This window comes from Pipistrellus hanaki (genome assembly GCF_964339955.1).
Source record: "Pipistrellus hanaki genome assembly, chromosome: 10".
Lineage (NCBI taxonomy): Eukaryota > Metazoa > Chordata > Mammalia > Chiroptera > Vespertilionidae > Pipistrellus > Pipistrellus hanaki.
Window position 1 is genome coordinate 8819434 of NC_140512.1, and position 27224 is coordinate 8846657.

Consider the following 27224-nt stretch of genomic DNA (forward strand, 5'->3'; position numbering starts at 1 on the left):
GAAAGGCTTGCAACTGTAAAAAGACTTCCTTCGCATAAAATCCCCCCGGGGAGGGAATGGACGGGAACACAGTTCCGAGAGGAGAGGAACCGTGGTCGCTCTCCGCCGGCCAAGAGCAGCGGTTGTAATTTCTTTTTGACGGATGAGGGTCGGCATTGCATCACCGCCGTGCTCGGAGTCTGTATGCTTTTCTAACGTATTGTGGCAGTTTTATTTTAACGAGCAAAAAGTCACCAAGTCCCAGACATCACCTTTCCCATGTGTTTTTAAAATCTAAGGTAAACAACATTAGACGTCCACTTAAAAACACAAGACAAGACATATACAATTTTAAAAATTGGGCAGGGGTGGGGGGAAGGGGTGAAGGGGATGTACCAAGAGCAAAAGCCCTTTGGAACCCTGGCCTCATGGCTCCTCCCACCCTTAGGCCCGGGCCCCTCCGGCAGGCCAGGGCAGCGGGGAGCCAGGACCCCGAGGCAACTGCCCAGGGGGTTGTTGCTCCTGGAGACCACAGGCCTTGTCAGCCGGTCCCTCCAGATCCCAGAGCCTGGGCCTCTGGAACAGACCAGGGACAGGCCAGGGTGTGCGGGTGGGCACGGGACCTCTCGTCTCTGCTGAATCCAACGGCCTGCGGTTGGGGAGGAGAGGCAGATATGGATCTAGGCCTGTGGTGGGCAAACCGCGGCTCGAGATCCATATGCGCCTCTTTGGCCCCTTGAGTGTGGCTCTTCCACAAAATACCACGGCCTGGGCGAGTCCATTTTGAAGAGGCGGCGTTAGAAGAAGTTTAAGTTTAAAAAATGTGGCTCTCCAAAGAAATTTCAGTCTTTGTGCTGCTGATATTCGGCTCTGTGGACTAACGCGTTTGCTGACCGCTGGCCTAGGGAGTGATTAGGGTCAGGCCTGCGGTGCGGGGTCAGAGAGCCGGCCCAGGCCAGGCCTGTCTGCAGGGAGGGCGGACCCAGCCCAGCACCCCTGGCCCACAGCGCCCCTCGGTTGCCTGGTCCCTTCGCCTGTGGGGGCTGCTTCCAGAGACATGGTTTACTCCACAGAGAGCAGGGGCGGTGTCCGAGGGGCGGCCGATGCCCAGGCTCAGGGGGGCAGTTAGCTCCGATCACAGGAGATGCACTTCAGTGTCTGCTGTGTCTACCCCGCGCCTCGTCCCTGCCCGTCCCCCGGCTTCTCTCCCTTTTGTCCTGCACTTTACTGGTCTGAGTGGCTGTCCTGGCCCTGGCCCTCTCCTCTCTCCCGCCCCCCCCTCAAGCCCTGGCATCTATGGACGTGGCTGAGGTCTCCCAGAAAGGAGTCCGCCTTCTTCAGGAAGCCCGGGGCAGGGGTGGTGTAGACCAGGCTTTCGAGACTGGGGGCCCGGGATCAAGCCCCCAAACTAGTCCTTTTACCCCCTCCACCCCAACTGCAGAGGGCGCCACTGAGTGTGGCTAACGGGCTCCGGCTGCGGCAGGAGGGCCAGCCCCATGAGTGGAACGAGCTGTGGGGCTTGGGCAGGTCCTCCCGGCCCTGGGCCTCAGTTTCCTCATCGGTGAGGGGGCTTCCACGAGGGTCTGTGTGAGCTGGTGTGCACCAATGCCTGCCGCCCCACACCCGCCGTCCTGCTCTCCTCGGGGTTCCAGCGACTTCTCCGCTCGGCCGCTGGCCCTGGTCCTGCTGGAGAGCTGGTCCCCCTCCCTCTGTCCCTCTGGGCTTCGGGCAGGGAGAGCCCTGGAGGTGGAGGAGGACGGGGAGCTGTGCCGGCTGGCGGGGAGTGGCGGCGAGGCGGTGACTGCGGTCACACGGCGGCCGTCTGCTTCATGCTGTGGAAGCTGATCCGAGTGGGCGAGGTGGGGAGGGACATGGCCCGCACCCCCGGGGCTCGGAGGGAGTGATGGTCCCGCCACCGGTGCCACCGCTTCTGCACGGCCGCGCGCACCTGCGGGGAGGCACGGACCCGGCTGCTCCTGGCTGCGGGCTTGACCTCTGAGCCGCGGGGGTCCCTCGGGCAGCCCTCCTGTCCCCCCAGAGGTGGGCGATTTCCCCGGCCCTCCCCGCTCCTCCTCTGTGCAGGGACCCCGCCGTCCCCGGGGCTGGGCGGCCCTGGGGGAGCTGCCCGGAGTGGGTGTGAGGCCCTCGGAGCCCAGGCCCTGGCCAGCCTCCTACCTCTCCATTTAGGAAGCAGTAGAAGACAGACACGAAGAAGCCCTGGAAAGGAAGAAGGAGGGAGGTCAGGGGTCTGCGTGGGCATCGCCCAGCCGGGAGGGGGCCAGGGGACCAGGGGACACTCTGACTCAGGACCCCAGAGGCTCAGAGCTGGGGCCACCCCTCCCAGTGCATGTGTGACAGGTGGCGTGAACCCCCAGAGCAGGTGCTGGGCAACCCAGACCCGTCAGGGCGGGCCCCCCTGGCTCCCGGGGTGGGGGCTCAGTGTGTGCTCGCATCCGTGCGCGCCCCTGAGAGCCCGGTCGGGAAGCCCCTGCGCCCTCAGCCGGCCCACCTGGAAGGACTGCAGGAAGGAGTTGAAATAGATGAACACGATCTGCGACAGGTCGTCCTCGCCGGGGTTGACCAGGAAGAGCATGTAGGTGATGCCCAGGAGCGGCAGGAGCACCAGGGTGGCCTTCACCGCCTTCCTGGGGGTGGGGAGGGGGGAGGGTGACGCAGGGGGGGCCTCACTGGGCGGTGAGAGCCCCCGGGGAGACAGAGGGCCCTGCCCAGAGGCGGGTGCAGGCCCACGTGGCCGCCATTTCTCCCTGCGGTGGTGGCGGCGGTGGTGGTGGTGGCGGTGGTGGTGGTGGTGGTGGGGGGGGAACGGGGTGGGGGAAAGGCGGGGAAGGGGAGGCTAGGGCACCCATCACCTACCTGTACTGGATGGTCTCGGACGTGGTGGATGCCCGCAGTTTTGTCATCAGGATCCTGACGATGTTGAACAGAAACACAAAGTTGATCTGGAGGGAGGGGGCCAGAGGGGAAGGAGGACTAGGTGGTTTGCGCTGAGAGGCAGCCGCCTCCGCTGTGAGCCACTGCGAGCCCAAGTTCCACGCGCACGCACCGCACACTCATCACCCCAGTCCGGTCTGGGGTCCCCCGGCCCCTGCTCCTCTCGAGGGACAGGCGGGCACCCCTTCTGCTCAGCTGCCGGTCACCTGCGGCTCCTGGAGGGGAGGCCACCCCGGACAGCAGAGGAGGGCGCAGAGGCCACCTGACTCCACAGTCCCGGGCCCCACTCTGCCGGAGGCCCCCCCCCCCCAGCTACAGGGACCCTGCCCCCTCACTACCAGGGTTTCCTGGAGAAAGGCCGCTTCCTGGTGGCAGGGGGAGGGCCTCTGACTGAGGACAGTCCTGCCTGGGCCGCAGACGGGCCAGCGGGGGGCCGGTAACCCGGTGCTGCAGGGCCGATGACTCTACCCTCCGCCCCTGTGCCCGTAAAAGTCCCCAACCTCGGCCCTCCGCAGACACCCCACAGTCAGTGAAGATGAAGGAGCCGCCAGGCCCACGGGAGGCTCTGGAAGGGCCTCTGGCCTCCATTCTGAGCTCTCAGCATCCTGGAGGGAGCCACTGTCCCACCTGCTTGCTCCCCACTATCGTTGGTCCCCCACCCAGGCCAGCCTTCCTCGGCTGGGCCCCAGGCTCGCCCCAAGGCCTGTCCTCCAGGAGGGCCCTCAGCAGCTGGCCCGGAGGGACCGGGTCTCACGGAGTCCCCATTCATCCTGGGGGCCAGGGGCTCACTGCCGCTGGGACTCCAAGGACCATCATCCTTCCCCCCACGCACTGCTGACGCGGGCTGGCTTTGCCTCTGAAACAGCAGAGCCCTGATGGTGCAGTTTCAAGGCCGGGGGTGAGAAACCGTCTTAGTCATCAAGTTCACTCCGAAGGCGGGGGTCAGATGAACCCCGGGAAACGTCACAACAACGAGAGTAAGGCCATGGAAGAGAGAGACAGTCACCGCCCTCACGGCGGACCAAGGCGGCCTTCCTTCGGCACCTGCTGTGGCGAGGGGCGGGTGGGTGCCGCTCTCTTAGAGCTCAGGGGCGTGTGGCCCTTCAAGGGCTGGTACCTACCTCCAGGAGCCCGAAATTACCGAGCCTGAAATAAGCCTTACGTAAATGTCAACTTCTTAGGGGCCTTTCTGTGCGTCTCTCTCTTTTATGTGTGACATACAATGGGCTCGTTTCTGCAGAATGCAGCCCCTACTTAACCTCCACCTTAATTAAAGCTCGCTGTGGAGGAGAGACGGGGGGCAATTGTACCACAGGTTCAAAACCTTTGGCAAAGGGCGGGCAGATGGACCGGGAACAGCTAACTGCACTTCATTCTGTGCCAGGGCCCCAGGCTGGGGCTGGGCGGGGCCCCGAGGAGGCGGTTGGGGGAAGACGGGGTGGGGGGGGTGTGTGAGGGGATGGGGAGGACGGGAGTACAGGTCCGGGCTGGACAGAAGCCTGCACACCCTTCTCTGGCCACCACCGCCCCCTCCCTGCCTGGCTCAGCGTTCACCTGGCCCGGGGATGTCCCCTGTGGGAGGGCACTGGCCAGTCAGACCCATTCTCTGCCCAGAGGAAGAGCCCAGGGCCAGGGAGGGGAGGGGCTGCAAGGACACGGAGCGAGGGAGAGCGAGCTGGGAGGGGAGGTGTCAGGAAGCCGGTGGCATGGATGGAGTGTGTGCCGGGGGGTGGGGGTGGGGTGGGGTGAGGTATGGGGGGAGGGGCTCTCCATGCCACATCGCTCCCTCATGTCTCTGTTGGGCGGGTCCTCGGCTGCTCCCCTGGTCCCCAGCCCCCCCCCCCCATTCCCCAGGGTCCACCTACCAGGAGCACGAGCAGGATGGGACCCTGGTAGATGTAGTCCACTAGGTCGCCTGGCCCCTTCCCGAACCAGCACCTGCAAAGGCGGGGCTGTCAGTGCCGGCTGAGCCACAGCTGGGGGGCCACCGCAGACTCAGGCCCAGGGGCCTCCAGCTGGACCCTTCCTGACACCCGTCCCCCAGGGCTGCACCTTCCCAGCAGCCCGAGGGGATGGCCCCAGCCCCACTGACCACTGTGCTCACCCCGGCTGCCTTTGGTCGCCTCTGTCCCTGCCCCCTCAGAGGGCACCCGGTGCCCCTGGCTCAGACAGGCATCTCCCGGCTGCCTCCCAGCGCCGGGTTTCCGGTCTCCGCTCGAATACCCGCTGTGGCCCCAGGCTCCCTCCCATTCCGCACGATGCTGGAAGCTGCCCCTTCGTTCTCGAGTAGCTTTTATCCTTATGAGCGCTTCCGAATGCCGAGTTCCTGGATTGCACCCCATTCCTCCCCTCACCCCCAAATCCCATCAGCTCTCTCCAGCCTCGGGACGCCCTGGAGACTTGTGTGCAGACACTGACGGTCCCCTGTCCTCTCTCCTCCCAGCTGATGGCGCCCGCTTCCCAGCCGCTCCCTGTCGGACCCAGGACCAGGTTGCCCTCTGTGCTGTGGCTTCGTATGGCAGAGGCTCGGACGCAGGTAAGTCCTGGGACACACCGCAGCCCCAGGGTCTGTGAGAGAGGCTCCCTGGCCTCCTCCCCGGCCCCCGTTCTGAGGAGGAAACCCTCCCAGAGGCCAGGGGGCGCTTAAAGGAGCCAGGAATCCTAGCTCAGTTCAGCCGGCCACAGGCGCACCTCCGGGTGCCGGGCCGGGCTTTTTCACCTGAGGATGAGGAATAGCTGATCTATCCCGTGCGGCTGCCACACTTCCTTACGTGGAGCCCGCAGCTGCCCCGTCCGGACACCCCTGACCCTGGCCCCATGCTGGCCTGTCCGACTCACTGTTTATTCTCATAGTAGAGCTTGCCGAGGGCCCAGGCGATGATGAGGGGGCAGGGGACGCCTGGAAGAAAGACAGACATGTCCACAGAGGTGGACAGACAGGGGGACAGGGTATCCTCTTACAGAACACAGGGCATGGGGACCATAAGGGGCCCAAGACCATGTTCCCAATCACCCACTGCAGACCCCCGTGACCAAGGGCCTGTCCCTAGACCCCGGCCCCTGCCCCTCCAGCACCCTCAGCCGTCCCCTCGGGGCAGGCCAGAGAGAGCAGGGGCTGGGTGTTCTGACAGAGACGTGCTGCTGGTGGCTTCTCGTCCAGAGCCAGAGCCCAAGGCCCTGGACCCCCACTCGGGACGGGAAGCAGGGCCCTGGTGGGAGGCACCTTGGAGGGACTATCTGCTTCCTCCTGGCCAGCCTGGGGGTCTGGCTGCGCCGGGGACTGTCCTGGGGGCGGTGGGCAGGGCTGCGGGTCTGTGCTTGGACCCACAATGAAGAGAAGTGACCTTGGCAGTCGCACCCCCTCCCCGCCTGGCCTGCCACCCCCCCCGGGGACGCTCACACCATCCGATGAAGAGGAAGAGCCACTTGCGCAGGCGCTCGGTGGAGTAGGTCATGACGATGGCTGTGTGCAGGTAGCAGCCCTCCACGAACATCCAGAAGAAGTTGGTCACCACGAAGTAGTTGAAGACGGTGGTGATGCAGCGGCACCAGACCTGTGGGGGGTGGGGTGGGGGTGGGGGGGTTGGGGGGAGACAGGCAGCAGTCAGGGGCTGCGGGCAGGGGCGCTGGCCGAGGGCCGGTCATTTTAGTGGTTCACGGACACGGCATGGACTGCCCTCAGATCCTCTGCTGGTGGTTAGCCCCCATCCTTGCTCGCTCAGTGTTTCAGACTGAGTGGACACGGGAGTGTCTGACCTCCTCCAAGGGTTCTAACTCCCCCTTCCAACCAGGAACGAGGGGCTGGCTCCAAGCGGCCTGCAGGCAGAGGCTGGACGGCACCACTGTCGTGTTGCTATTTTGGGGTGGGAGGTGAGCTTTCATGTAGGAAAGTGATTTCAGGCAGTGATTCGAGGAAAAGAAAACTGTGACATAACTAACAGTGCGGGGCCGATGGGGGTGGGCGGGGCCATGGAGGGGCATCTCCAGCCTCTGGGTTTGGGAGAATGAGTGTTGGCTGCTGCTCTTTGGCGCGCCCCCTGCACCCCCCCCCCCCCAGCAGCAGGGATGCCCCCGACCCCTGGGCCCAGCCCCAACCGGTTGCCCAGTGACCTCGTTGCTTTCATGCACTTCATGGTCGATGAGCTGCAGCAGGAACCACGTGACATTCCGCAGGATAAAGGTGCCGATCAGGTTCCAGTGGATCACGTTCCGAAGACAGCGAATGCTCCTGCAGGAGGCCCAGGCCAGGGGTCAGCCAGGGTCAGGGGTCAGCGAGGGCTGAGCCTCAGGAGGCCAGGTAAAGGCAGCCTGGCCTGAGGGTGGGGTTGCACCGGGAGCCAAAGTCCCGCTGTGGTGGCCATGGTCGGGCCTCTCACCGCCAGCCTCCCCATGGCACCCCTGTGCCTGCCAGGCGCGCCTCCTCCCCCATGCCCTCTGCCCTCCGCCCTCTGTCCTCCGTCTGCTGGCTCCAGGGCCGCTGGGGCAGAGGTGAATGCCTGGGACAGGGGACGGGGTGTTGTGGGAGGAGGCCAGGGAGAAACCGGGCGGGGGTGACTCACCGCAGGGCCAGGAAAAGCAGGAAAGCGGCCATGAGGGCCGCCATGGAAACGCAGTGGCCCAGGTAGTTGACCATGTGGGCGATGTGGAAGTGCAGCTCATACTGCCTCTGCTGGACAGACAGACAGACAGGCATACGGGCAGACGGAGGCCTGGGGCCCACGGAGGGCGGTGCTGAGCACTCCAGCGACAGCCATCCTGCGTGCCCTGACCCGGAGGGCAGAGGGCTCCTCCCTGCAGGGTCCTGGCTTTGGTTTGCCGCCGGGTGGCTCTTGGTATGAATGCCAGAGGTGCGGGTAGATTTTTTCTTTTTAATTCTGGATTGGGAGTTGCCACTGCGGTGTTTAGTCTCAGCTCAGACCCCAGCCGGCTGAGCAACTGAGGGTGTGCTGACTCAAATCTCTGGGCCTCCGTTTGACATCCGTACAATGGGGCCACCCTGCCACCCTGCGCCTCAGAAGCAGTGACTGCTGGGAGGTCTGAGGGTTGCCCTGGGACCAGTCTGCCCGGGGGTGTAGCCATGGGAGGGGCAGACGTGTTGTCTGTAGGCTTAAGAACAATAGCAAAATCCAATGAAAGCCATTGTGCTTTTTATTATCCCCATGGGCTGGCAATCCTAGACAGAGGCCGTGACAGGACTCCTTCCTGTCGCAGGAGGCGCTCCCCCATCCCCATTGGGTTTGCCACCCCCAGAGGGTCCCTGATGGTGGTGAGAACAGAGGCCTAAGCAAGCCTCTCTCCTTGAGGACCGGCCCGCCTGCCACTCCCGTGGCCCTCACCGCAGTGGCCCTTTGGCTCACGTGTTGAAGACTCACCTCCTCAGGGTGGACAAATGGTCTTCTCCCAGCCCCCTGAGGACTGTGTTGGGTGAACAAGGAGGGGCCTGGAGGTGGGACGTATCCCTTTGGGTCCCAACTGAAGCGCAGCTTTAAAGGAGAGGTGGCTGGCCCCGCAGGCAGCAGGGATCTCCGTTTCAGGGCAAGAGGGGCTAGTAGGGTCTGAGCGGGACCCAGCCTCCTGTGGGCCTGCCCTTCTGGGGGCTGCACTCATGTCCACGGGGAGTCAGAGTTAGAGTGCCACCTGGGGAAACTGAGGCCCAGACGAGGAAGGAAGCCACACAGCCTGCGAGATGTTGGGGCACTGGCCACCCTTCTCTACCTCACCACAGTGTCACTCAACACAGGGTGGGACGCGGGGCAGGGGTCAGAGGTGCAGAATGGGGCGGTTGGGGGACAGGCCTGGTTCTGCCACCCTGGGGGTCCCGTGTGCTCACCCCGAGCCTCTCAGGGCCAGGGCAGGCGGGGCCACTCACCTTGTCCTCCAGAATGGGCACACACTGCGAGTAGTTGAGGCGCGAGGCCCAGGTGCCGTTCTCCAAGCACTCTCGGTAGGCGTTTCCTAGAAAAGACGCCGATCGCCACAAGGCGGGTCACTCCCCTCCTCAAGAACTCCCCCTGGCTCCCCGGCTCCCCCAGGACAAGGCCCATACGTCTCAGCTTCCCTCGGGCAGGAGACACAACACGCACCTACAAGTTCATCCGAAAGTCACGTGTGTGAAAACTGCACACAAGACTTAACCACGCGCCGCTGCTAAGAGGCATGAATAACGAACCCATTTCTGTACAGTCTTAGACTGGTTCGAACACTCCCTTTAATTTTGTCTGAAACAGAACCCAACTGTAAGCCCCGCGTTGTGGGTAAAGATTCACTGCTTTCAGCCGAATGATTTCCAATCTTATCTCAGCCATGTTATGCTTACATGGACCATACTTTCCCTTCCAGAATCAGGTGTCTGCCACGCACCACATCCTCTCTGCTTTCTATTAGCTGTCCACTCAATCTCCACAGCAACCCCGTGAAAGAGGTACTAACACGAACCCGTTTCACGGAGGGGAAACTGAGGCACAAAGAGATCGGCCTGCCGGCCAAAGATACAAGAAGGAGAAGAGGATTCAGACCCAGGAGGCCAGGCTTCAGGCTTGATGTCCATAACCTCTAGGCTACCGAGCACATAGGAGTGGGGGGCGTTTGGGGAAACAGGACCGTTCTGTGGCCCTTGAGCCCCGGCTGCTCGGGTGGCCCCCACGGGACGTCTCTCAATGTCTGAACCTCTGTTCAAGTTGGAATGGGACGCGTGAAAAGCCATTTCAGAACCTCAATGTCTGACGTACCAAGGTGCAGGTTTTATCCTGGGGAGATGTACGAAAGTCAAAGAACGTTTGTGTTTATCTTTCTTCCATTCTAGCTTGACGTCAGGGTCTCCCTCCTAAGCCACCTCCTCCAGGCAGCCCACCCTTGAACCCGGAGCAATCCCTCCGGCCAGAGAACTCCCAAAGCCCTTCGCTGGCTTCGGCTCTGCATTGCACGATTCGTGTGACTCTTACCTCCCCACTTGGTTATACATTCGAAGTGCTCCATTGTTGGGTGATTTGTACCAGGCTTCTGCTCTCTGCCTACTGAACGGTTGTCTGCAGAATTTTCTTTGGGCTTCTGTTAGACTAGAGGCCCAGTGCACGAATTCGTGCATGGGTGGGTCTAATTGGCCCACCCCAAGGTGATGTGGGAGGCTGGCCGGCCAGCCCCAGCCCCTGGTTGAACTCCCAGTTGAGGGGACAATTTGCATATTAGCCTTTTATTATATAGGCTATACAACATAAAGCTAATGAAGATAAACAGCACACAGAACACAAGTGCAGAAATGGGGGGGGGGGCGGGAGAGACTTAGATCATTTTTGGAAGTGGTGAGTTCTGAGATAATTAAGTTACATAAAAAACCACTTTTGTCAAACTGACAGTGAGTAAAAAGCAGTGGAATTATTAAGGAGCACTTGCTGAGGAGCAGAAGCAATGGTGGAGATTCTATTAGCTTAATTGTCTTTTAATTCAGTGCTCTGAGGGCACAGATTTTTCAAATTCTGCATGGTTACTGGCCTCTGCCTGCCCCTGGACCCTGCCAGTGTGAGGCTGCCTCTGGCAGGACCCTGGCCCTGGTGTATTCCCCAGCCAATGCTGGTCTGACACCAATTCCAGCCCCAACGTGAGGACACCATGGCACCCAATTCCTCCCTTAGGGTTTCTCCCTTCGCAGGGGACCTTGGCTAAGTCCCTTCCCTCTTGGCCTCAGTTTCCCCTCTCAGAAACAGTAATGTAAATTTCTGTTTTACTCCAGAAAGGTTGTGTATCAAGAGAATCTGATGCATAGGGACAGTGAAGTCACTGAACTAAAGGACAGAGTGTAGGGTGAAGCCGAAAGGACCCCTGTATCTTAGGCGGGCAGGTCCTTTTGTAAAATAAACACCTGTCCCTCTCCACAGGCCTGTGTGAGGTGAGACAGACCCTGATTCTAGCTGTGGTTCAAAGAGAAAAGTTTATCTTCTGGGAATGTATTCGTAGATGTTACCTGGCTTTCTTGATGTTCATGGCTAAGCCCTTCCCTCCAGGCAGGCCTCCTTGATTGCTCCCACCTAGCAGCTCTTTCTCTCTCAAGATTCCCCATACCCAGTTCCAACAATCTGAGCCTCCCACTTCTGGCCCTAGCTCATGACCTGGCCTGAATTGATCAATATGATTAGCTTAATTGTTTTTTAATTCAGGGATGTGGGCAGGCCCCAGAGTACTCATTTCCATAGTATGGTATCTCAGCTGGCAGAGGGTCAGGATAGAGATGCTGCAAACCTGAGACCTTTCTGGTCCCTTGTGTCACTGCCGCTGGGGTACCGAGTTCTGTGAATTCTTTTATTTTTGGAGTCCACCCCCCTTCTGTCCATCCCACCACTCTCGTCCAGCCATCTTACCTAGACTGGCACCACAGCCTCCTGTCTTGCATCCCTGCTTTTCCTCTCACCTCTTGACTTTCTCTGTCCTTTTCCCCAGCTGTTAGAGTGATCGTGTTGTTTTATGTGTAAAAACCACAGGCAGCTTTTTATTGCTCTTGAGGATAAAGCCCATCATTCTCAGTGTGATGTCCAAGGTCCTGGACACTCGTGCCCCCTTAACTTTCCCGGCCCATCCCCAGCAGTCTCCATGGGTCTCCATGGCAGCTGGCATTGGCACTGGCAGGCAGGGCCCACACGGTCTCTCTGCTGAACCAGTCCCCGAAACGCCCTCCGCGCGCTTACCCACTGCCCACTGGCAAACTCCTATCTTCTACACCCCTGCCCAAATGCCATCTCCGGGAGGCTCCTTTAACAGCTGAGGTATTCATACTCTCTCCTCTCTTTTCACACCTCCCCTATGCCTCCCAGTCCTTGGAGCACAGGCTTTCACACTCTATCGCCCTTGAACCACAGCAGCACATCCATTTCCTATCACAATCCAGTACAGACACACACACACACACACAGACACACACACACACACACACACACACACACACACTCACACCGCATTACTGACTTCAGCTCCACAAAGTGACATTTATCTGAACTACAGCCATGTTTCCCTTTATATTCTATCCCAATGAATTCTGTTTATTTTCTGTACAAACACTGGCCATGACCCTGCTGAATTGACTTCACAATCCGCTGCTGTGCTACAACCTGTTGTGTGACGAACAGGCATCTATTTTTGAGCATTTGCTGTGATTCACTGCACATCATCTCACTGGACTCGATCCTACTCTTTGCTACTGAAGGTGAGCTCCCCGGGGACAGGCCAGTGGGCACAGGCAGACTGCCCTGGAGTCATCGGATCCCCCTCAGCAGACGGTCGTACTGACTCAGGGCAGCCGAAACCTTGGGAAGCAGTGTGTGGGATGTGGGAGGCGATAGCAGGAGGGGGTTTCCCTCAGAAGCCCAGGCATGCCCGGGAATGAGGTTCTGTCTACAGACACTGGGCACTGGGAGACTGGCAGGCAGATGTCCTCAGCTCTTCAGGGGAGCCGGCTAATGAGGATGCTGAGCCCTTAGGCACAGCCTGGGACAGGAGAGTGACAGACAAGGGAAGAGTCTCCTCTGGGAGCCACAGGAAGATGGGCACGGAAAGTCCTAGGACAGGTGGCCAGGCCAGGGTCTCGGGGATGGATGCGGTGAGGTGGATGTCTGTTACCACAGCAACACAGGTGCCCCTGCCAAAGATCAATGCTGGTGGTGTGCAGTGTGGCCAGCCAGGGGCATTAGGGTCTGAATGATGTGGGCAGGGGGTCCTCCTCCAGGGCTCGGTGGCCTGGGAAGCCTGGACCCCCCTCCCCAGCAACGTGCTGGGACCCTGCACCAGAGTGGCCCTGGCCTGTGGAAAAGGCTCTCCTCCTTTTAGATGCTGAGACTGTAATAGGTGTGCCTGGTTCAGGCAGTCACCTGAATGGTCCAGGCGCCCGGCTGGGGAAAGATGGGGGCCTAGACTGTAGCTGTAGCTTTGTCTCTGGCTGGCTAAGTCCCTTCCTTCTTGGCCTAAGTTTCCCCTCTCAGAAATAGGAAGGCAAATTTCTTCTCAAGAATAGCATTGGCATCACAGGTGGGTCAGGTATTGGCTGTGGGGGCCTTCTCCAGATGCTAAGAGCTGGTAGTTACCACGAGTCACTGTGACACTCCCAAACATCTCTACATCACCTCCAAGGGTCTACTAGGTTGGCCCTGCTATCTCTGTTATTCTAACCGGCAAGGCACAGGAGACAGGCCATAGAAGACAGGGACAATTTTCGAGGTAGTTATGGGGGACAGAGTGTAAGAGACAGACTGTACGTGGGGAGTGAGTGGGACTGTCATAGAGGGTCAGTAATGTGGTCATTGGATCATTGACCATAAGGAGGAAGGTGCTGGCAGATGCTACCAGGAAGGCAAGAAGGACCAGAAGCAACACTCATTGAAGGGATGAGGTCTCTGGGCACGGCAGGAATGTTCAGCACCACGGACAGCGGAGCACACCCATTCCCCACCGGCTATGCAGGTGCCCCTGCCTACCTTGGAGAGATCCTAGAACCCTGTGCTCTCACCCTGCCTTCAGGCCATGGCCCCGGGACCTGCCCAAGAAGGCTACACTAATTCATGTCCCTCTTGAAGACCAAGCTTCCGCCCTGGATCCTCCAGATGCTCCCAGGACTGCTCCAGCCCACCTGCGGGTTCAGTTGCTACCTCTCCGAGTGCATGCTGGTCGGGATTCCCCAGCTAGCCTAAAGAGGCAAGGTCTAGGTCACCCTCTCCTCTGGTCCTTTCCGAAGGGCTACATAGAGCTGAGCACACAGGGCCTCAGGACGGTCCGAGGTGATGCTGTTGCCTAGGTGACTGGGTAGCCCTGACTGAGGATGAGAGGCCAAGGAGACAGTCTGCCACCCAGGCCTCACCGAGCTGCATGGCAAATGCAAAAGCTGTGCTCACAAACGCAGGGAGCATGTAGGGTCTCATACGCATGTCATGGATAGGTTGAGCCTTGTTTCCAGAACTGCTGACACTGTAAGTCCAACCCTACCCAGAGTAGGGGTGTCCATCTACAATAGCAAACTTGTGGCCAGAATCCTTCAGATTCAGGGCCAGAGATTCCTGACTGTCCCCAGAAAAGCATGTTGGAAACAGAGCGAGCAGGCATCTCCTTGGGAACTTAAGAGAGGGAGGTAACTGGTCCCTTACTGGTCTAAAGGGGCCCCAACAGGGAGAGTGACATATCCAGGGTCACCAGCAATGCACAGGCAGAGCTAGATCTCTCTCCCCTCAGACACACTTTCCCTGGAGCTGGCGTTTCTGGAAGCAAGAGGCTCTCTTTTGCTACACCAGGTCCCAGAAGGTGCAGTCACCTGTGCCCTCTGCCATGCTTATCTGGGACCCGCCTTGAAGCACCACCCCATGCACCAGGCCTGTCTTTGAGAATCGGACATCCCATTGCATCAAGGCCCAACCCCACCATCTCCATGAAGCCTTCCAGGAATGCTCTAGTGGCCACCAAGCCCCCATCCCAGTCCCTGACTGTGGATTTGTGTGAGTCTGGTCTTTAAGCTGCTGCCTGGGCTTCCTGAGGGCTGAGCTCGGCCTTTCCAGTCATCTCTGTCCCCCCAGAGCCGAAGAGGAGATTCCTGCACAGCAGGCTGACCCAACGCTAAGACCGACCCCTCTGGCTGGAGACCACTCAGCTGGTGTGTTGCCATGTGAACACTATCCATGCTTCAGCATGTGTCTAGAAGGGGGTTCTGGGAAGTGGGGACCCATCCTCTCCGTGGGGTTGGGTTAGGTGGAGTGTCCCTTTATCCCCTGTTCTGGGAGATGCCTCCGTACAGATGGGGCCAGCCATTCCCAACGAGGCCTGAGGTCCCCGAGGCTGAGCTGGGCTGGGCAATTCCTCAGGAGGAAAGTGGACCTTGTCCAGGGGGAGGCAGCCGCTCTCCTGTAGCTGTGAGGACCACAGGGCACGTGGGAGGAGGGGCCGAGCAGGGCACTCACTCCAGGCTGGTTGGGGAGAACGGGGGACAGCCCTGGCTGGGGTAGGGACCAGAGCAGAGCTACCCCAGCCCCAGGACCACAGGCTATGGGTTGAGATGCTTTATCAACCCCCCTCCCCTTAACCCTTAGTCTCCCGGCCCAGGCTGACTCAGGGACCCCGAGTTCCAGGCCACACCCCACACAGCTCGCAGAACCCTAAAAGCACAGAGTTATCATCTCAGGACTGAGGAGCATGGACGTCATTCCTGCTGCTCGCACACCTCCCGGGGAGGGGACCGCACTTCCAGCAGGAGGTCTGTTTAACCCAGAGGGAAAGCACGTCCTCAGAGGATGCAGGCTCCTCCCGAGCGGCCTCCCTGTCTCCACCAGCCCTTCCGTTAGGGCTCCTCTGCTGCCGGCTCCTGGGCCCAGGAGAGTCCTCCACCAGAGCAGGTGCCCACCGGAGTGTGCTTGGCCTCAGAGGCGGGCACTGCTGTCTTGTCCTCTCACCGCCTTTCTCAGCAACGGCCTCGGACTCTAAGTGCTCAGACGTGCGTGCGTGTGTGTGTGTGTGTGTGTGTGTGTACACACATGAGTGCATGAAAAGGATGAGTGAGTAGTGCCACCCTTCAGACACTCAGAGAGAGGTAGCCGCTACCAAGTTCCCAGCACAGGCTTCAGACACCCTTCTCCCTCCCCGAGGCCCCCTGCTGGTGGGTGGGGCTGGAGAGGCGAGAGGCCTTCAGGGGGGCCCCTGATTGCTGCCCTGGCTCCTGCCTGGCTCCCACCAGTCCTGCACGGGGCATAGACTCAGGCAGCCCCACTCCCAGGGCTGGTGCTGAACAACCCCTCCCCCCACCAATGATGGGTGGCTCCCCAGCCTCCAGCCAGGAGGAAGGTGGGCACAGGCCATCCCCCTGGGCGGGGGGTGGTGGCCGATACCTGGGGGCTGGAGGAAAGCCACCCACGGCCTCTGACTCAGCCCAGAGGGTCAGTCTGGAGACACCGGGTGGGAAGAGGCAGTACCCCACACCCACACTCTGGCCCAGAAGCTTCTGTGCCCACGTGCTTTCCCCACACAGGCGCCAGGTTCGGCTGCTCCTGCCCTCCCCTCGCTGGGCGTGAGAGGGAGCCCCACTCACCCTGGGGGTTGGAGACTCAGCGCGGTGTCCTCACGCCTGACCCCCCCACCCCCCTCACACACACACACCCGGCGACGTTGGCTAAACAGAGAGACGCTCTCATGGGGAGCCACAAACCCAGTGCAGATACCCTGGAAGAGGGGTTCACCTTCGTCTAAAGGGGTTCCCTTTCCTGGGTTCTCGCAGCTCGGGGCTTGGGAGTCCTGGGCAAATCAGTGCCTCGCTGAGCTCTGACCACAGGGGAGCACTGAGCGCCCCCAATATTATAGGGTCCTTATCGCCAGCGGGCTGACGGTGCCTGGCCCTCAGCATGTCTCCGATGCTGGGCTGGGGCCCCTCCACTCCCGAAGCTGCGCCCCTGGCAGGCCGCCCCTGGCAGGCCGGCAGACCCGCAGCAGAGGAGCAGGGGGGCAGAGGGACACAGGGGCAGAGGGGCAGGGGGCAGAGGGGCACAGGAGCACAGGGGCAGGGAGCAGAGGGGCAGAGGGACATGGGGGCACAGGGGCAGAGGGGCAGAAGGGCAGAGGGACACGGGGGCACAGGGGCACAGGGGCACGACGCAGGGCCGGCACTCACGCGTGGTGTTGTACTTGACGCCGTTGAAGTCCTCGGGGCACGGCCGCTCCACCAGGGCTCCGGCCACGCTGCGGGGCCAGCACGTCCCGATCTGGTCCAAGGTGGCGTTGCAGTAGGAGAGGGCACCTGGCGGCGGGAGAGCGGAGGGGCTCAGGGAGGCGGTCGGGGCGCCGCGGGAGGCAGGGCGGGCTCCGGGCGCTCGAGCGCCGGCCCGAACGCACCCGGCTGCACCCGGCGCGCAGGGAACCGGCTCGCCTCCGCCTACCCTCGGGGTCCGGGGCCGGCGCCCAGCCGTCCCAGAAGGGCTCCCCGGCGGGCACCAGGCTGCAGTTGGCGTCCAGCGGGCTGGGGAGCAGCGCCGCGTCCATCGCGCCCCCGGCCCGCCGCGCAGAGGCGCGTGTGAGCGCGGGGTGAGTGCGCGCTCCGTGGGCTGCGGGGCCCGAGGGAGCGCCCGGAGGACCGGGTTTGGTCCTGCCGCCCAGCCGACCTGCGGGCGCTGTGCCCGGAGCGGAGCCGCCGGTGGGACCTTCACCGGGAGGAGCCGGCAGCGCTCTGAGCCGGGCCCACTGCTCCCGCGTCCAATGGTGCGTCAGGGGGCGGGGCCGGGCGGCTCCTCCAGCCCCGGACCCGGGCCGCGGGGTCCGCGTCCTGTGGTCCAGGGGAGGGCGCTGGGGATGGAGAGTGTGGGCGGGCCGGGTGGCGGAATGCCCCGTCCGTCCGTCCGTCCGTCTGTCCAAGGATGGCAGCCGCCGGGGTGCAGCCTGCCTAGAGAATTTCCACCTCCCTGAGCGGGTAATGGGGATGGGGAGGGCTGGGAATGGAATGGGGGAGGGTGGGCGCCAGAGTCCACGTGCAGATCTGCGTTCCAGAAAGCTCCTCTGGCCTCTGGGAAGGAAGTGGACTGGAGGGGCTTCAAAGGAAGCGGGGAGGCCACTGGAAAGTCCAGTGAGAACGAGGTGCCTGGATGGGCGGCTGAGGTGGCCAGGGATGTCCCAGGAGAACCTGCCCTGTGAGGAGGGCCGGGAGAGAGGAGGGCCAGAGCCAGGTCTGGGGAGAAACTGTCTGGAATTGAGTGGAGGATTTCAAACCCCAGGGTCTGCCGCTGCCCTGGGCTCCGGAGAGAAGAGTCTCTTCCTCCTGCTGGGGCATGCCGGGGCCACCTGAGGTGGTGTGTGTGTGTGTGTGTGTGTAGAGTGGAGCAGCTAAAACCTCGTCTGTGGCGTTTGCTCTGGCCCCATCAGGACTACCAGCTCTGTGAATTTGTGCCGGCTCCATTCTGGGCGCCCAGGTTGAGCCCTCTGCTCAGGTCTGCTAAGCTGGAGGGTGTGTGTGTGGGGGGGGGGGGGGAGGGGGGAAATCTGGGCTCAGGGGACAGGGTCTGGGGCGTGGTACACCCCACCTCAGCTGGGTTCTGGTCCTGCCTGTCTCTGCTCTTCCTGCATGTTATCCCAGGTCTCACCCTCTCTTCTGGGGCTCTTTCCACACCAGGGAAATGTTCTCTGAGCCCCTCCCAGGCCTAAGGTTCTCCGGTTCTGAGTTTTGAGGTGCAAAGAACGAGGAAGAGGTAAGGTGTGAGTGTGTGAGTGTTTCCATCTTCAGAGGGCAGGGAGAGCTGGGACCCAGACTGAGCTGGGGCCGTGGCCCCGGGGGTACTGGTCCTGCCCCCTCGCCAGCCTCCACCGGGAACAAAGCTGCCAGGAAGGCTGAGCCCACCCCCACCAGCCTGTGCCTGAGCAGGGAGGGGAGGAGGCCGCTGGCTGCCTTTGTGGGGGCATCTCACCAGCCTCCCTGCAAATGCCACTGTCCCTGCCCAGGCAGAGCCGGAGTGCCAGCTGCGGAGGTGAAGGTCCCCAGGTGTCTGTCTTAGCCAGCACACAGGAGCGGGCTGGAGAAGCTGAGTCCCAGGGCCAGTGTCACGGGGCAGGAGCGGGGCAGCTCCTGGATTCTCCTGAGCCCCCGTACCCTCAGCAGCTGCCCCGTTCCACCGCTCTTCACTCCAGCTTGCCTAGCTGATGTCCGCTCGTCCTTCCAACCATCAGCTTAGCTCTCCCCTCTTTTGTCTTGTCTGGGCTGGGTGGCCTTCCTCGGTGCCCACATCTGCTAGGAACTGGTCTGTGCCACAGCGAGGTTGTTGGCTTTTCTGCTGTTTCCTCTCCCAGCCCGGGCCTCCCCGAGGGCAGGGCTGGTCCCGCTCACCAATTAGCCTACCAGCCACCCAAACGCCGCAGGCCTATGCTCAGAGCGATCGCTGACAGAAGGGCCGCCTGGGCAGCAGCCTGATCTCCTGGCCAAGGCTCTCTTCCCATCCGACTAGCCCCAGTGTGTGTGAGTGTGTGTGTGTGTGTGTGTGAGTGTGTGTTGGATTGAGGAGTTATTTCAAGGAATCCCTGAATCCCCTGGACACATGTATTACCTCTGGACAGAGTCAATGATATGCCTTACAACATCCGCCTCTGTGATGAATGAAACAAACACTCCGTGCACAGCCTGAGGCCCCTCGTGCTTATGTGTGTTCTCCCTTTACTCGGACCTCAGGGGCTTACGGTGTCATTGACCTTGGCCTTTGGTCCATGACCCCTTGTCGCCAGGAGCCCACACATGCCCTCACTTTATTTTTGCCTTTCCTTTAGTGGAAGTTTGTGTGCAGCAATAAGTATTGAAACTAGGTCACTGCCAATTATGTGCCTGTTTATCTATCTATGCACTCTCAATATTGCCTTGATCATGTTGCACTTAGCTTTTCCAGTCTGATGACGTGTGTGAATGTGTCTGAACAATAGATGGTTTGGTTTCACCTGTTCTTGAACTTTATGCATGGCCTCAATCAGCGAGCCTCCAAAAGAAGAGTACTGCCCTGTTTGAATTGTTCCTGAAGTTCAAGGGCATCCTAATGGCACGGATGCTCCTCTCGGGAGCACAGCTAATGAAGGCTAATGCGTCCCCACTGGGCTGCTAGGCAGCGTGGTGTGCCGAGAGAATGTACAGCGGCAGGGGGAGCGTTGCCTTTGAGCTATGAGAGGTGAAAGCAGGTTACAGAGCGGTGGACACAGGGTCAGCCCAGTGTTGTCAAAGCAAAAACAAAACGGAGAAAACATGAGGTTCTAGGAATTGATAAACTGCGGGGGCTCATAAATATTATGAATATTCCTGGAGTAAGGGACAAGGAGCACTTACTGTCTTCTTCCTTGATTTCCCCCCCAAATTTGTGAGGTGTATGTGTGTGTATTATGTGTCCGGTTTAAAAACAGATAAATGATGTTACAAGTGAAGCAGGAGAGGCCTTGTTTTTGGAAAAGCTGGGACCCTCCTCACCAGGAGAGGACGGGGAACCATTTTTCAGGGCCATAAGGAAGGCGGGGTCTGTGTTGGAGGGGAGTGGGGAGCAGGGAGAAGACAGTGGGTCCACAAATGAACCAGCGTCCCCTCTAGAGCAGAGAGCTCTGTAGAGGTTAAGGTGGCCCTCCTGATGTGTGTGTGTGTGTGTGTGTGTGGGGGGGGGGGGGGGGGTGGCTCTATTTCCTGCCCGATGTGGCCCTGCTGGGTGTGTGCACGGTCTCTCATTCAACCTTCTCAGGGGGCCTCTGCGTGACCCGGTTGTCACAGACGAGGAAACGGAGGCACAGAAGGTGTTTGGGGTTGAATCGTGTCCCTCCAAGTCCACACATTGAAGCCCAAACCCCCAAAGCCTCGGAAGGCGGGCGGCCTTGTTTGGAGACAGGCCATTCAGTCACTAGGATGGTCCCTAAGCCAAAACGACGCTGTCCTTTTAAGGAGAGGCGATTAGGACACAGACCCCCAGAGGGAAGGGCAAGGGAAGGCGCAGGGAGAAGACGGCCCTCCACAACCACGGAGAGAGGCCCAAGGGAACCAACCCTGCTGACGTTTGATCTGGGAACCTCGGGCCTCCAGAATCCTGAGGAAGTGAATTTCTGTTGTCTAAGCCCTCGACCTGTGGTGCCTCACGGCAGCCCTGGAAGTGAGAGCAGGCGCTCGGGGCTTGTCCGCAGCCACACCGCTGCGGGTGGAGGAGCTGGCGCCAGGCTTGGGTCTGTCGGACCCGAATGCCTGAGCTCTAGACCCTGCACTGTGAGGAGAGCAGGCGACCAGGCTGTCGTCCTCCATGCCCGACTCAGGCTGCATTCGGCGCTGGGTCTCCCTGCTGACCAGCACCCTTATCTCCAGGAGCCAAGAGCACTGCCAGCCTTCCTTCTCCCCCATCTCTCCCCCGGCTGCTTCGGTGGATGCCGATCTGAGAAGGCCGGGACCTGGTGGGGCCCTGGGGTCTCTCCCGAGCCCCTGGCTGACTCTGACTCTGGCTGCTGAAAACCCCGAGGGGTCAGAGCTCAGGCATTTGCTGCTGCTTCGAAGTCCCTACAAGGAGGTGACACTGGAGTCACCGTGACCAGAGAGTAGGTTTTACACCTTCTGTGGGCCTTGCAGAGGGGCGGGCCTTCCTCGGGCTCCTGAATGCAGCTCCTGCCACTTCCTTGGGGCGCAGATGCTGGGAGCTGGGAGCTGGAGGGCGACTCCAGCAAAGCCCTCCTCACCAGGGAAGAGACTGAGCCCCGAGTAGGAAGGGCAAAAGCAGACAGAACTGGGCCTGAAAGCTGGGGGCTGCCCTGTCCAGCACCCACCCAGCGTGGGCTGGCCCCGGAGAGCCTCCTCCTCCCACATCCTGGGGTCTGCGGTGCGGTGCCCACAGGGGGGCATGCATACCTGACAGGTTGGTGAGCGTGGTAGCAGTGTGACAATACTGCTCCAGCAGTGCCCATGGGCGCTGGTCTCCGGGCGCCTGGCGTGGCACAGCGGCCTAGGAAACAGGAGGGACCAGGGTCAGAGGTCAGGCCCTCGCTTGTCTGTCCCCTGCCCTGTTCGGTTATTCATCCCTTACCTCTGTGGTGCGGAGCGGGAAACTGAGGTGGGAAATGCACAAGGCCAACCAGCAGAATAGCAGCCTGGCCGGGCCTGGAACCCTGACCTCAGAAGTGGCTGGTGCAGTGACCTCTGAGACAGGAACCTTCTCTGTCCATCCCTCAGCCCCAGAGGTTTCCTCCTCAGGGCGGGACGCACCCCTGTGATGGGGCCCGGGTCCTTCTGCCACAGAGCCAGGTGGAGGCCCGCTAGCAGTTCATTCACCCAGCAGATACTAGTGTAGGATGCCTACTGTGTGTCAGGCCCTGGCTGAGGGACCCAGTGGGTGTACTTAGGTAGTCTCAGGCCAGAAAGGGATCCCCTAGATTTAGAAGGTGCAGAAGGGAGCGGGAGAGTGGGTGATTTCACACGGTCACACCAGTAAACATGCAGTTACAAAATGTGTTAGGTTTAACACATGGGAGAGACAGCTAACCAAGGGAGGCTTCCTGGAAGAGGTGGCATTTTGGAGACAACCAGAGGATGAGTAAGGGGAAAGGAAGGACCACTGTGTGAGTCTGAGCACTCACCAGAGAACAGATGAGGTTGTTGCAACAATGGCAGCCCAATCCCAAAGATAAAAACCACCCAGGATCCCATCTCCTTGAAAAAATCCTGAGAGTGGGAGCTGGCAGGGATAAAGTAAGTGTGTTACCTCTGCTGCAGGGGACCATGTTCTGGTGGGAAGGATGGATGGGTGACCCGCTTGTGACCATATCTACAATTTGCTAAGGAGGCATAGGGTCGTGTCATGGAGGTGTTCATGTTGATGTGGGCTTTGAAGGTTGAATAGGAGTTTGCCCAACTGATAAGGGCTGTGCCAGGAAGGGCATCCTGGGTAGAGAGCACAGCGTGCCGAAAGGCTTAGAGGCTGGAAAATCCATGGCCTGAGACTGACCGAGAGCAATGCGCCCTCAAACACGAATCCTGGTCCCCCATTCCTCCCAAGACCACCACTTTTCCTGCTCTGCCGTCAGCACCCCTCCCCACCCTGACATTCCTGATTCTAGGATTCCAGAAGCCAAGGCCCCGCCCGCCAGTGGACAGCCCTGCCCCTGCCCCTGCCCCTGCCTGTCAGGTGTTTGCCCCCTGACAGCTGGGTCAGTGTTCACCCTGGGATGTCCCCAGGGCCAGACCTGATAGCTTTCAAACATCACATTCCCTACGTGGGGCTCAGTCTGTTTCCTGTGCTCGGGCTGGAGGCCGCAGGCTCAGCCTCCCAGGCTGGCCTGGGGCTCCTAACTGATGGCCCCACCCATTCGGATGGGAGAGCACTGTCCCCTGTCCCCCTCCAGGGGTCCTCTGCACTGACCGGCTCTCGGCTGTCCCAGGGGCAGAGAGCTGCTTCCACCCTCACCCCTGCTCCCAGCTCAGAGCCTGGCACATAGCGGTGCTCAGTAAATGTTGGTTGGCCAGCCGGATGGATGGTGTCAGCCAGGCAAACTGCGTCCTCACTCCCAGTTCTGGGAGCTCTGTTCTGGGCTCTTCCTGCTGGTCAGGTCTCCTTCTCTCTGAATCCTCACTCAGAGGCCGGCGGGTCCTGGTCCCTGTGCCTGGAACTGGAAGCCCTCACCTTAGAGGAGGGCAGGGGAGAGGCCCTGGCAGGGGGAGGAGGCAGCGGGCCAGAGCCAAGACACCAGCTGTTCTTCCTCCACCCTGGGCGCTCTCCAGGCAGAACGTGTGCCCCAGGGGCCAGGCAGGCCACAAAGGTGCCACTGCCCTGGAGCCAGGGGGTCTGGCCGAGCCTTGTGCTCCCCTCTGGCCTGGTGACAAAGCGTCGTCTAAATTTAGCTCCTGGTCTAAGCCCGGGAGATTTACGGGACCACAGGTCCTGCAGCCAGGCTGCCAGTAACCAGTGGGCCTTCCCGCCGCTTCCTTCCCTGACCAAGGTCAGAGCGGACTCCTCTCCGAGGGAGAGGTTCCTCCTCACAGTTCCCTGCACTACTGCTTTCCCTGAGCCTGGGCTAGAGACAGAGGAGGGGAAATTCAGGCTCTGCTCCTCTCCTGGGGGGAGGGGGGGCAAATGGAGGGAGGAGGGAGGAGGGAGGAGGGAGGAGGGAGGAGGGAGGAGGAGTTGGAGAGGGGAGAATGGGAAGAGAGGAGGGCAGAGAAGGGGGAAATAGAGGGAGGGAGAGAAGGTGGGCCCAGAGCAGGCAAGAGGCGCAGTAGGCAGCATTGGGCTGAGGCTGGGGCTGCCTGGGACAGAGGGTGAGGGATGGGAAGTCCAGTGAAGAAGGCGTTTCATTTCCAGAGCCACTGCGCAGGCTTTCTGGAAGGGGAAACCTTAGATATTTGGTTCTAATCATCAGGGTGGAACCCAAAAGCCCTCCCACCCCCAGCCTGTCCCTGAAGGTCCCTTTTCCCACCATGCCCACGCTCCCTTCCGGTCCTGGTTCAGCCTCCAGCGGGCCTGCAGAGACCAGGCCTCCCCCCTGTGTGTTCTCTGATCTCCGAAAGCCTGCAGCCCCCTCTCTCCTGGGCCCGTCGCCCCTGACCTGTGCCAAGCCCTGGGCCTGCACACACGTGTCTAGGGTGCGGGGAGAGGACAGGGGAAGGAGGGAGGAAATACCTGGACCCCAAACAGGGAGGGGGAGCTGGCCAGCAGGAGGCCCTATCACAGGACTCCAGGTCTGGAATTACCTCCTTGCTTATCGACTCATCGGATGCCCAGTTTGCTCCAAAGTCACCCTCTCCTGAATGGTTTTGTCATCAGAATGCCCCTACAGTGACTCGGCATTGAAATGAAGCCGCAGGAAAAGGAAGGTCTTGTTCAGTGAAGGGAATCTGGAGCGGGGTGATCTGGTTTGAGTCCTGGCCCTGCCCCTTGCCTGTCCAGTGACCCTGGGCTCAGGACCTGGCCTCAACTTTCTCATCTGTAAAATGGGGATGATGGTCTGTCTCCAGGGCTGCTGTGAGGTTTGCAGTAGGTGCTGTATGTCGGTGTTGCTGACAGTGCCGAGCACATGGTGAGCCCCCTGTGGCTGCTAAACGGAACACACACAGTCGGCTTATTGAATCATCTAGCCTTTCCTCTGAGGGCTTTGAAATGACATCTTTAAAAAAACCCAAATTTTGAATAAAGCGACGGCATTAGATGAACCAGCAGAGGACTCCTAAGCACGATTCAAAGGAGATAAAGTAGAAAATGACAGCTAAGAGGATACAGAATAGTTCCCTAGCTCTGCAAATCCGAGACTTACGAGGAATACAAAATTAAGTAAGCAGGGCCCTCAGACAAATTGCTTTTTAAGAAATACTTAAACGTCAACAAAACAGCAAAAAACAGGGAGGAAAAATGAGCTGGTCGGGTTAGAAAACCCTCAGAAAGTAGCTGAGTGTGTGAGAAACCATTGGATGGATTGGCTTCTGGCAACGTGGCCCTTGAGGTTCCCGCCCTGCAGACCCGGGAGGGAGTGTGTGCAGGGCCCTGGCCTGGCCCGGAGAGGGCGGTGCGGGGGAGGGAGGGTCCGGCTTCCGGCCTGGGCCCTGCGGGGGCTTCTCTCTTGGCTGAGCCTTGATGGCTCCCACAGGAGCGCTGTCCTGAAAGCCTGGGAAGGGAAGCATCTTGTGTCAAAGCTCAGAGGGGCTGGTAGCCTCCAGAGGCAAGTAGCTCGAAAGGGTGGGATCTGTGCGTAGGAATGCATCAGCCACGCTCATTGGCCTCCCTGCACCTCCGTTCCCGGCTGGAAAGAGCGTCCCTCCTTCCCCGTTTTGGTAAAGCCCAGGGCCCAGGGCCAGGTGCCCAGGAGCACAGCATTGGCTCTCGGAGCAGCTTCCAGAGGCCTCACTCAGATGTCTCCCCTCCCCTCCCCCCAGGCCAGGGCCAGGCTGGGCTCCTGCCTGTGGCTGGGCCAGGGCCCTCCCCACCCAACCACCACTGGTCCAGCTCCCTGCCCCTGAGGGAGAAATCAGAGCCTGCCAGGACCCCCCCGCAACGCCTGCAGCCTCACACCACCGCCTCTTCTCAGGGCTCCATGGACTTCCCCGCTGCTGCCTGCTTTCCTCCAGGATCACCCCGTGGCCACCCCACCCTCCTGCCCACCTCCCACTGCGCCTCCCCAATCCCGTGGAGGCTCTCACTCCCCAATGCACCTTTTTTTTGTCATTCAAATGGCCAGAGTGTGATACACACTTTCCTTCCCACCAGGGTCTCCTTCCAGCTCTCACCCCACCCAGGGCCTGCTTCATCTGAGTGAGTGCGGAGGGGAGCCGGCCCCTGCTGCCGCCTCCCACCCACCGCCGCTCCTGCTCTCATTTCTCAGGGAGCAGGAAGCTCTGAGGACCCCGAAATGAATCCCATCACAAGGCCAGAGGGAGGAGGCCGAGCTTTGGGGGTGGGAGACCGCGGTGTAGTTTCTCTGCAGCTGGTTACAGCCCGAGTCACTGGCCCTGCGACCCTCAGCATGGTGCCCGCCCTCTCCCCCTGAGCGACCCCCTTTCCGGGGGGCAGGGCCTCAGCATGGTGCCCGCCTTCCCCCCCTTAGCAGACCCCTCCCCCGGGGGGCAGGGCCTCAGGATGGTGCCCGCCTTCCCCCCCTGAGCAGACCCCTCCCCCGGGGGGCAGGGCCTCAGAGTGGTGCCCGCCTTCTCCCCCTGAGCGACCCCTCCCCCGGGGGGCAGGGCCTGCGCCTTTGCGCTTGATCTCTAGCTCGGACACAAAACCGCAGCTGCTTATGGGGTGCTTGCTCGGTGCCCGCAGGCGCTCAGCGCTTTACTTGTAGCATCTCGGCGGCTCCCCAGGCAGCACCAGCCTCATCCTCCTGTTACCGCGGAGGAAACTGAGGCTTAGAAAACCCCGGTCACCTGCCCAAGGTCACAAGCTAAGCAGCGGAGAGGGGATTTGAATCAGTCTACGGGCAAACTGCTTTGCCAGTGGCTGGACACTCACCACCCCACTGATATGCCCGTGGAATGATGGCTCCTCTGTGTCCCTACGGGCACACAGAGGCCCAGGGAATGTCCCCAGGCGGGCGGGTCTGTGGGGGGCCAGGCTGGGACCAGCCTCCTGCCTCCCAGCTGGCTCAGTCCCCTGCAGAGGGTGGCCTCCTGGCTCCCCGTGGCCCTCTGAGCCCTGGAAGTGGGGTGGCTCTTCATAAAAAGGGTGGCCTCGGACAGGTGGCCCTCCCTCCCTGAGCCTCAGTTTCCCTATTTGTGAAGTGAGGGGAGGGTTAGAGAGTGGCCCCTCCTGCCACAATCACGGGCAGCTGCAAAGCACGCCCTGCCCGCCTCCAGGACTTCTTAGCTGCTTTCCATCCTCACCCCTCCGCCTGCGACCCTGCCTCCCCAGAGGGCACCCACAGGGGAGGGGGGATGGCCTGGAGGAGGGCCCGTGGGGACACCAGGGGGTCAGCCAGGCTGCCCGATAGCTGCTGTCAGTCTCATCTCCGCTCCACTGGCCCCCTCACCCAGGCAGATCAGCATCCCATCACCCACTAAGGGACCCTCAACCCCAATGTGCCACCAAGCCCCCAGCCTCCTTCACCGGCCCAGGAACTGAGACCTCACCCCCACCCCACCCCCCAATCAGGATAGCACGGAGCTCCAGCTCCCGGCGCCCCACCCTGAGACGCGACCCCTGCTCCCCCACTTACTTTGAGCAGCGGCGGGAGGAGGCAGAGCAGGCAGAGGAGAGGGTGTGCGATGTGGAGGAGGCCCCAGGGCCCCTGGGGACCCCCCATGCCTGGTGATTAGGGGCAGGAGCGCACCTCCCAGCTCGGGTGTCCCGCCCCGCCTGCCTTTCCTCCAGAGGGAGTGGGACCGCCTT

The 27224-nt window shown here is 60.9% G+C and overlaps 1 protein-coding gene across 2 annotated transcripts; it reads right to left on the reverse strand.

Annotated features, from left to right (window-relative positions):
- Nucleotides 1-191: 191 nt before the first annotated feature.
- On the reverse strand, nt 192-27138 carry CRHR2 (corticotropin releasing hormone receptor 2; the record flags this gene model as incomplete). Of its 2 annotated transcripts, XM_084896901.1 has the most annotated exons (13): nt 192-1927; nt 2155-2196; nt 2489-2624; nt 2854-2939; nt 4797-4869; nt 5770-5830; nt 6332-6485; nt 7042-7159; nt 7491-7600; nt 8801-8886; nt 16550-16675; nt 21266-21359; nt 27052-27138. In XM_084896901.1, 13 exons carry the CDS (start codon nt 27136-27138, stop codon nt 1787-1789), a joined length of 1314 nt encoding a protein of 437 aa, XP_084753027.1. In that variant the 3' UTR covers nt 192-1786. The 2 variants fall into 2 exon arrangements, with proteins under 2 accessions (XP_084753027.1, XP_084753028.1); XM_084896902.1 differs by lacking the exons at nt 21266-21359; nt 27052-27138 and adding an exon at nt 16815-17017.
- Between the last annotated feature and the right edge of the window lie 86 nt (nt 27139-27224).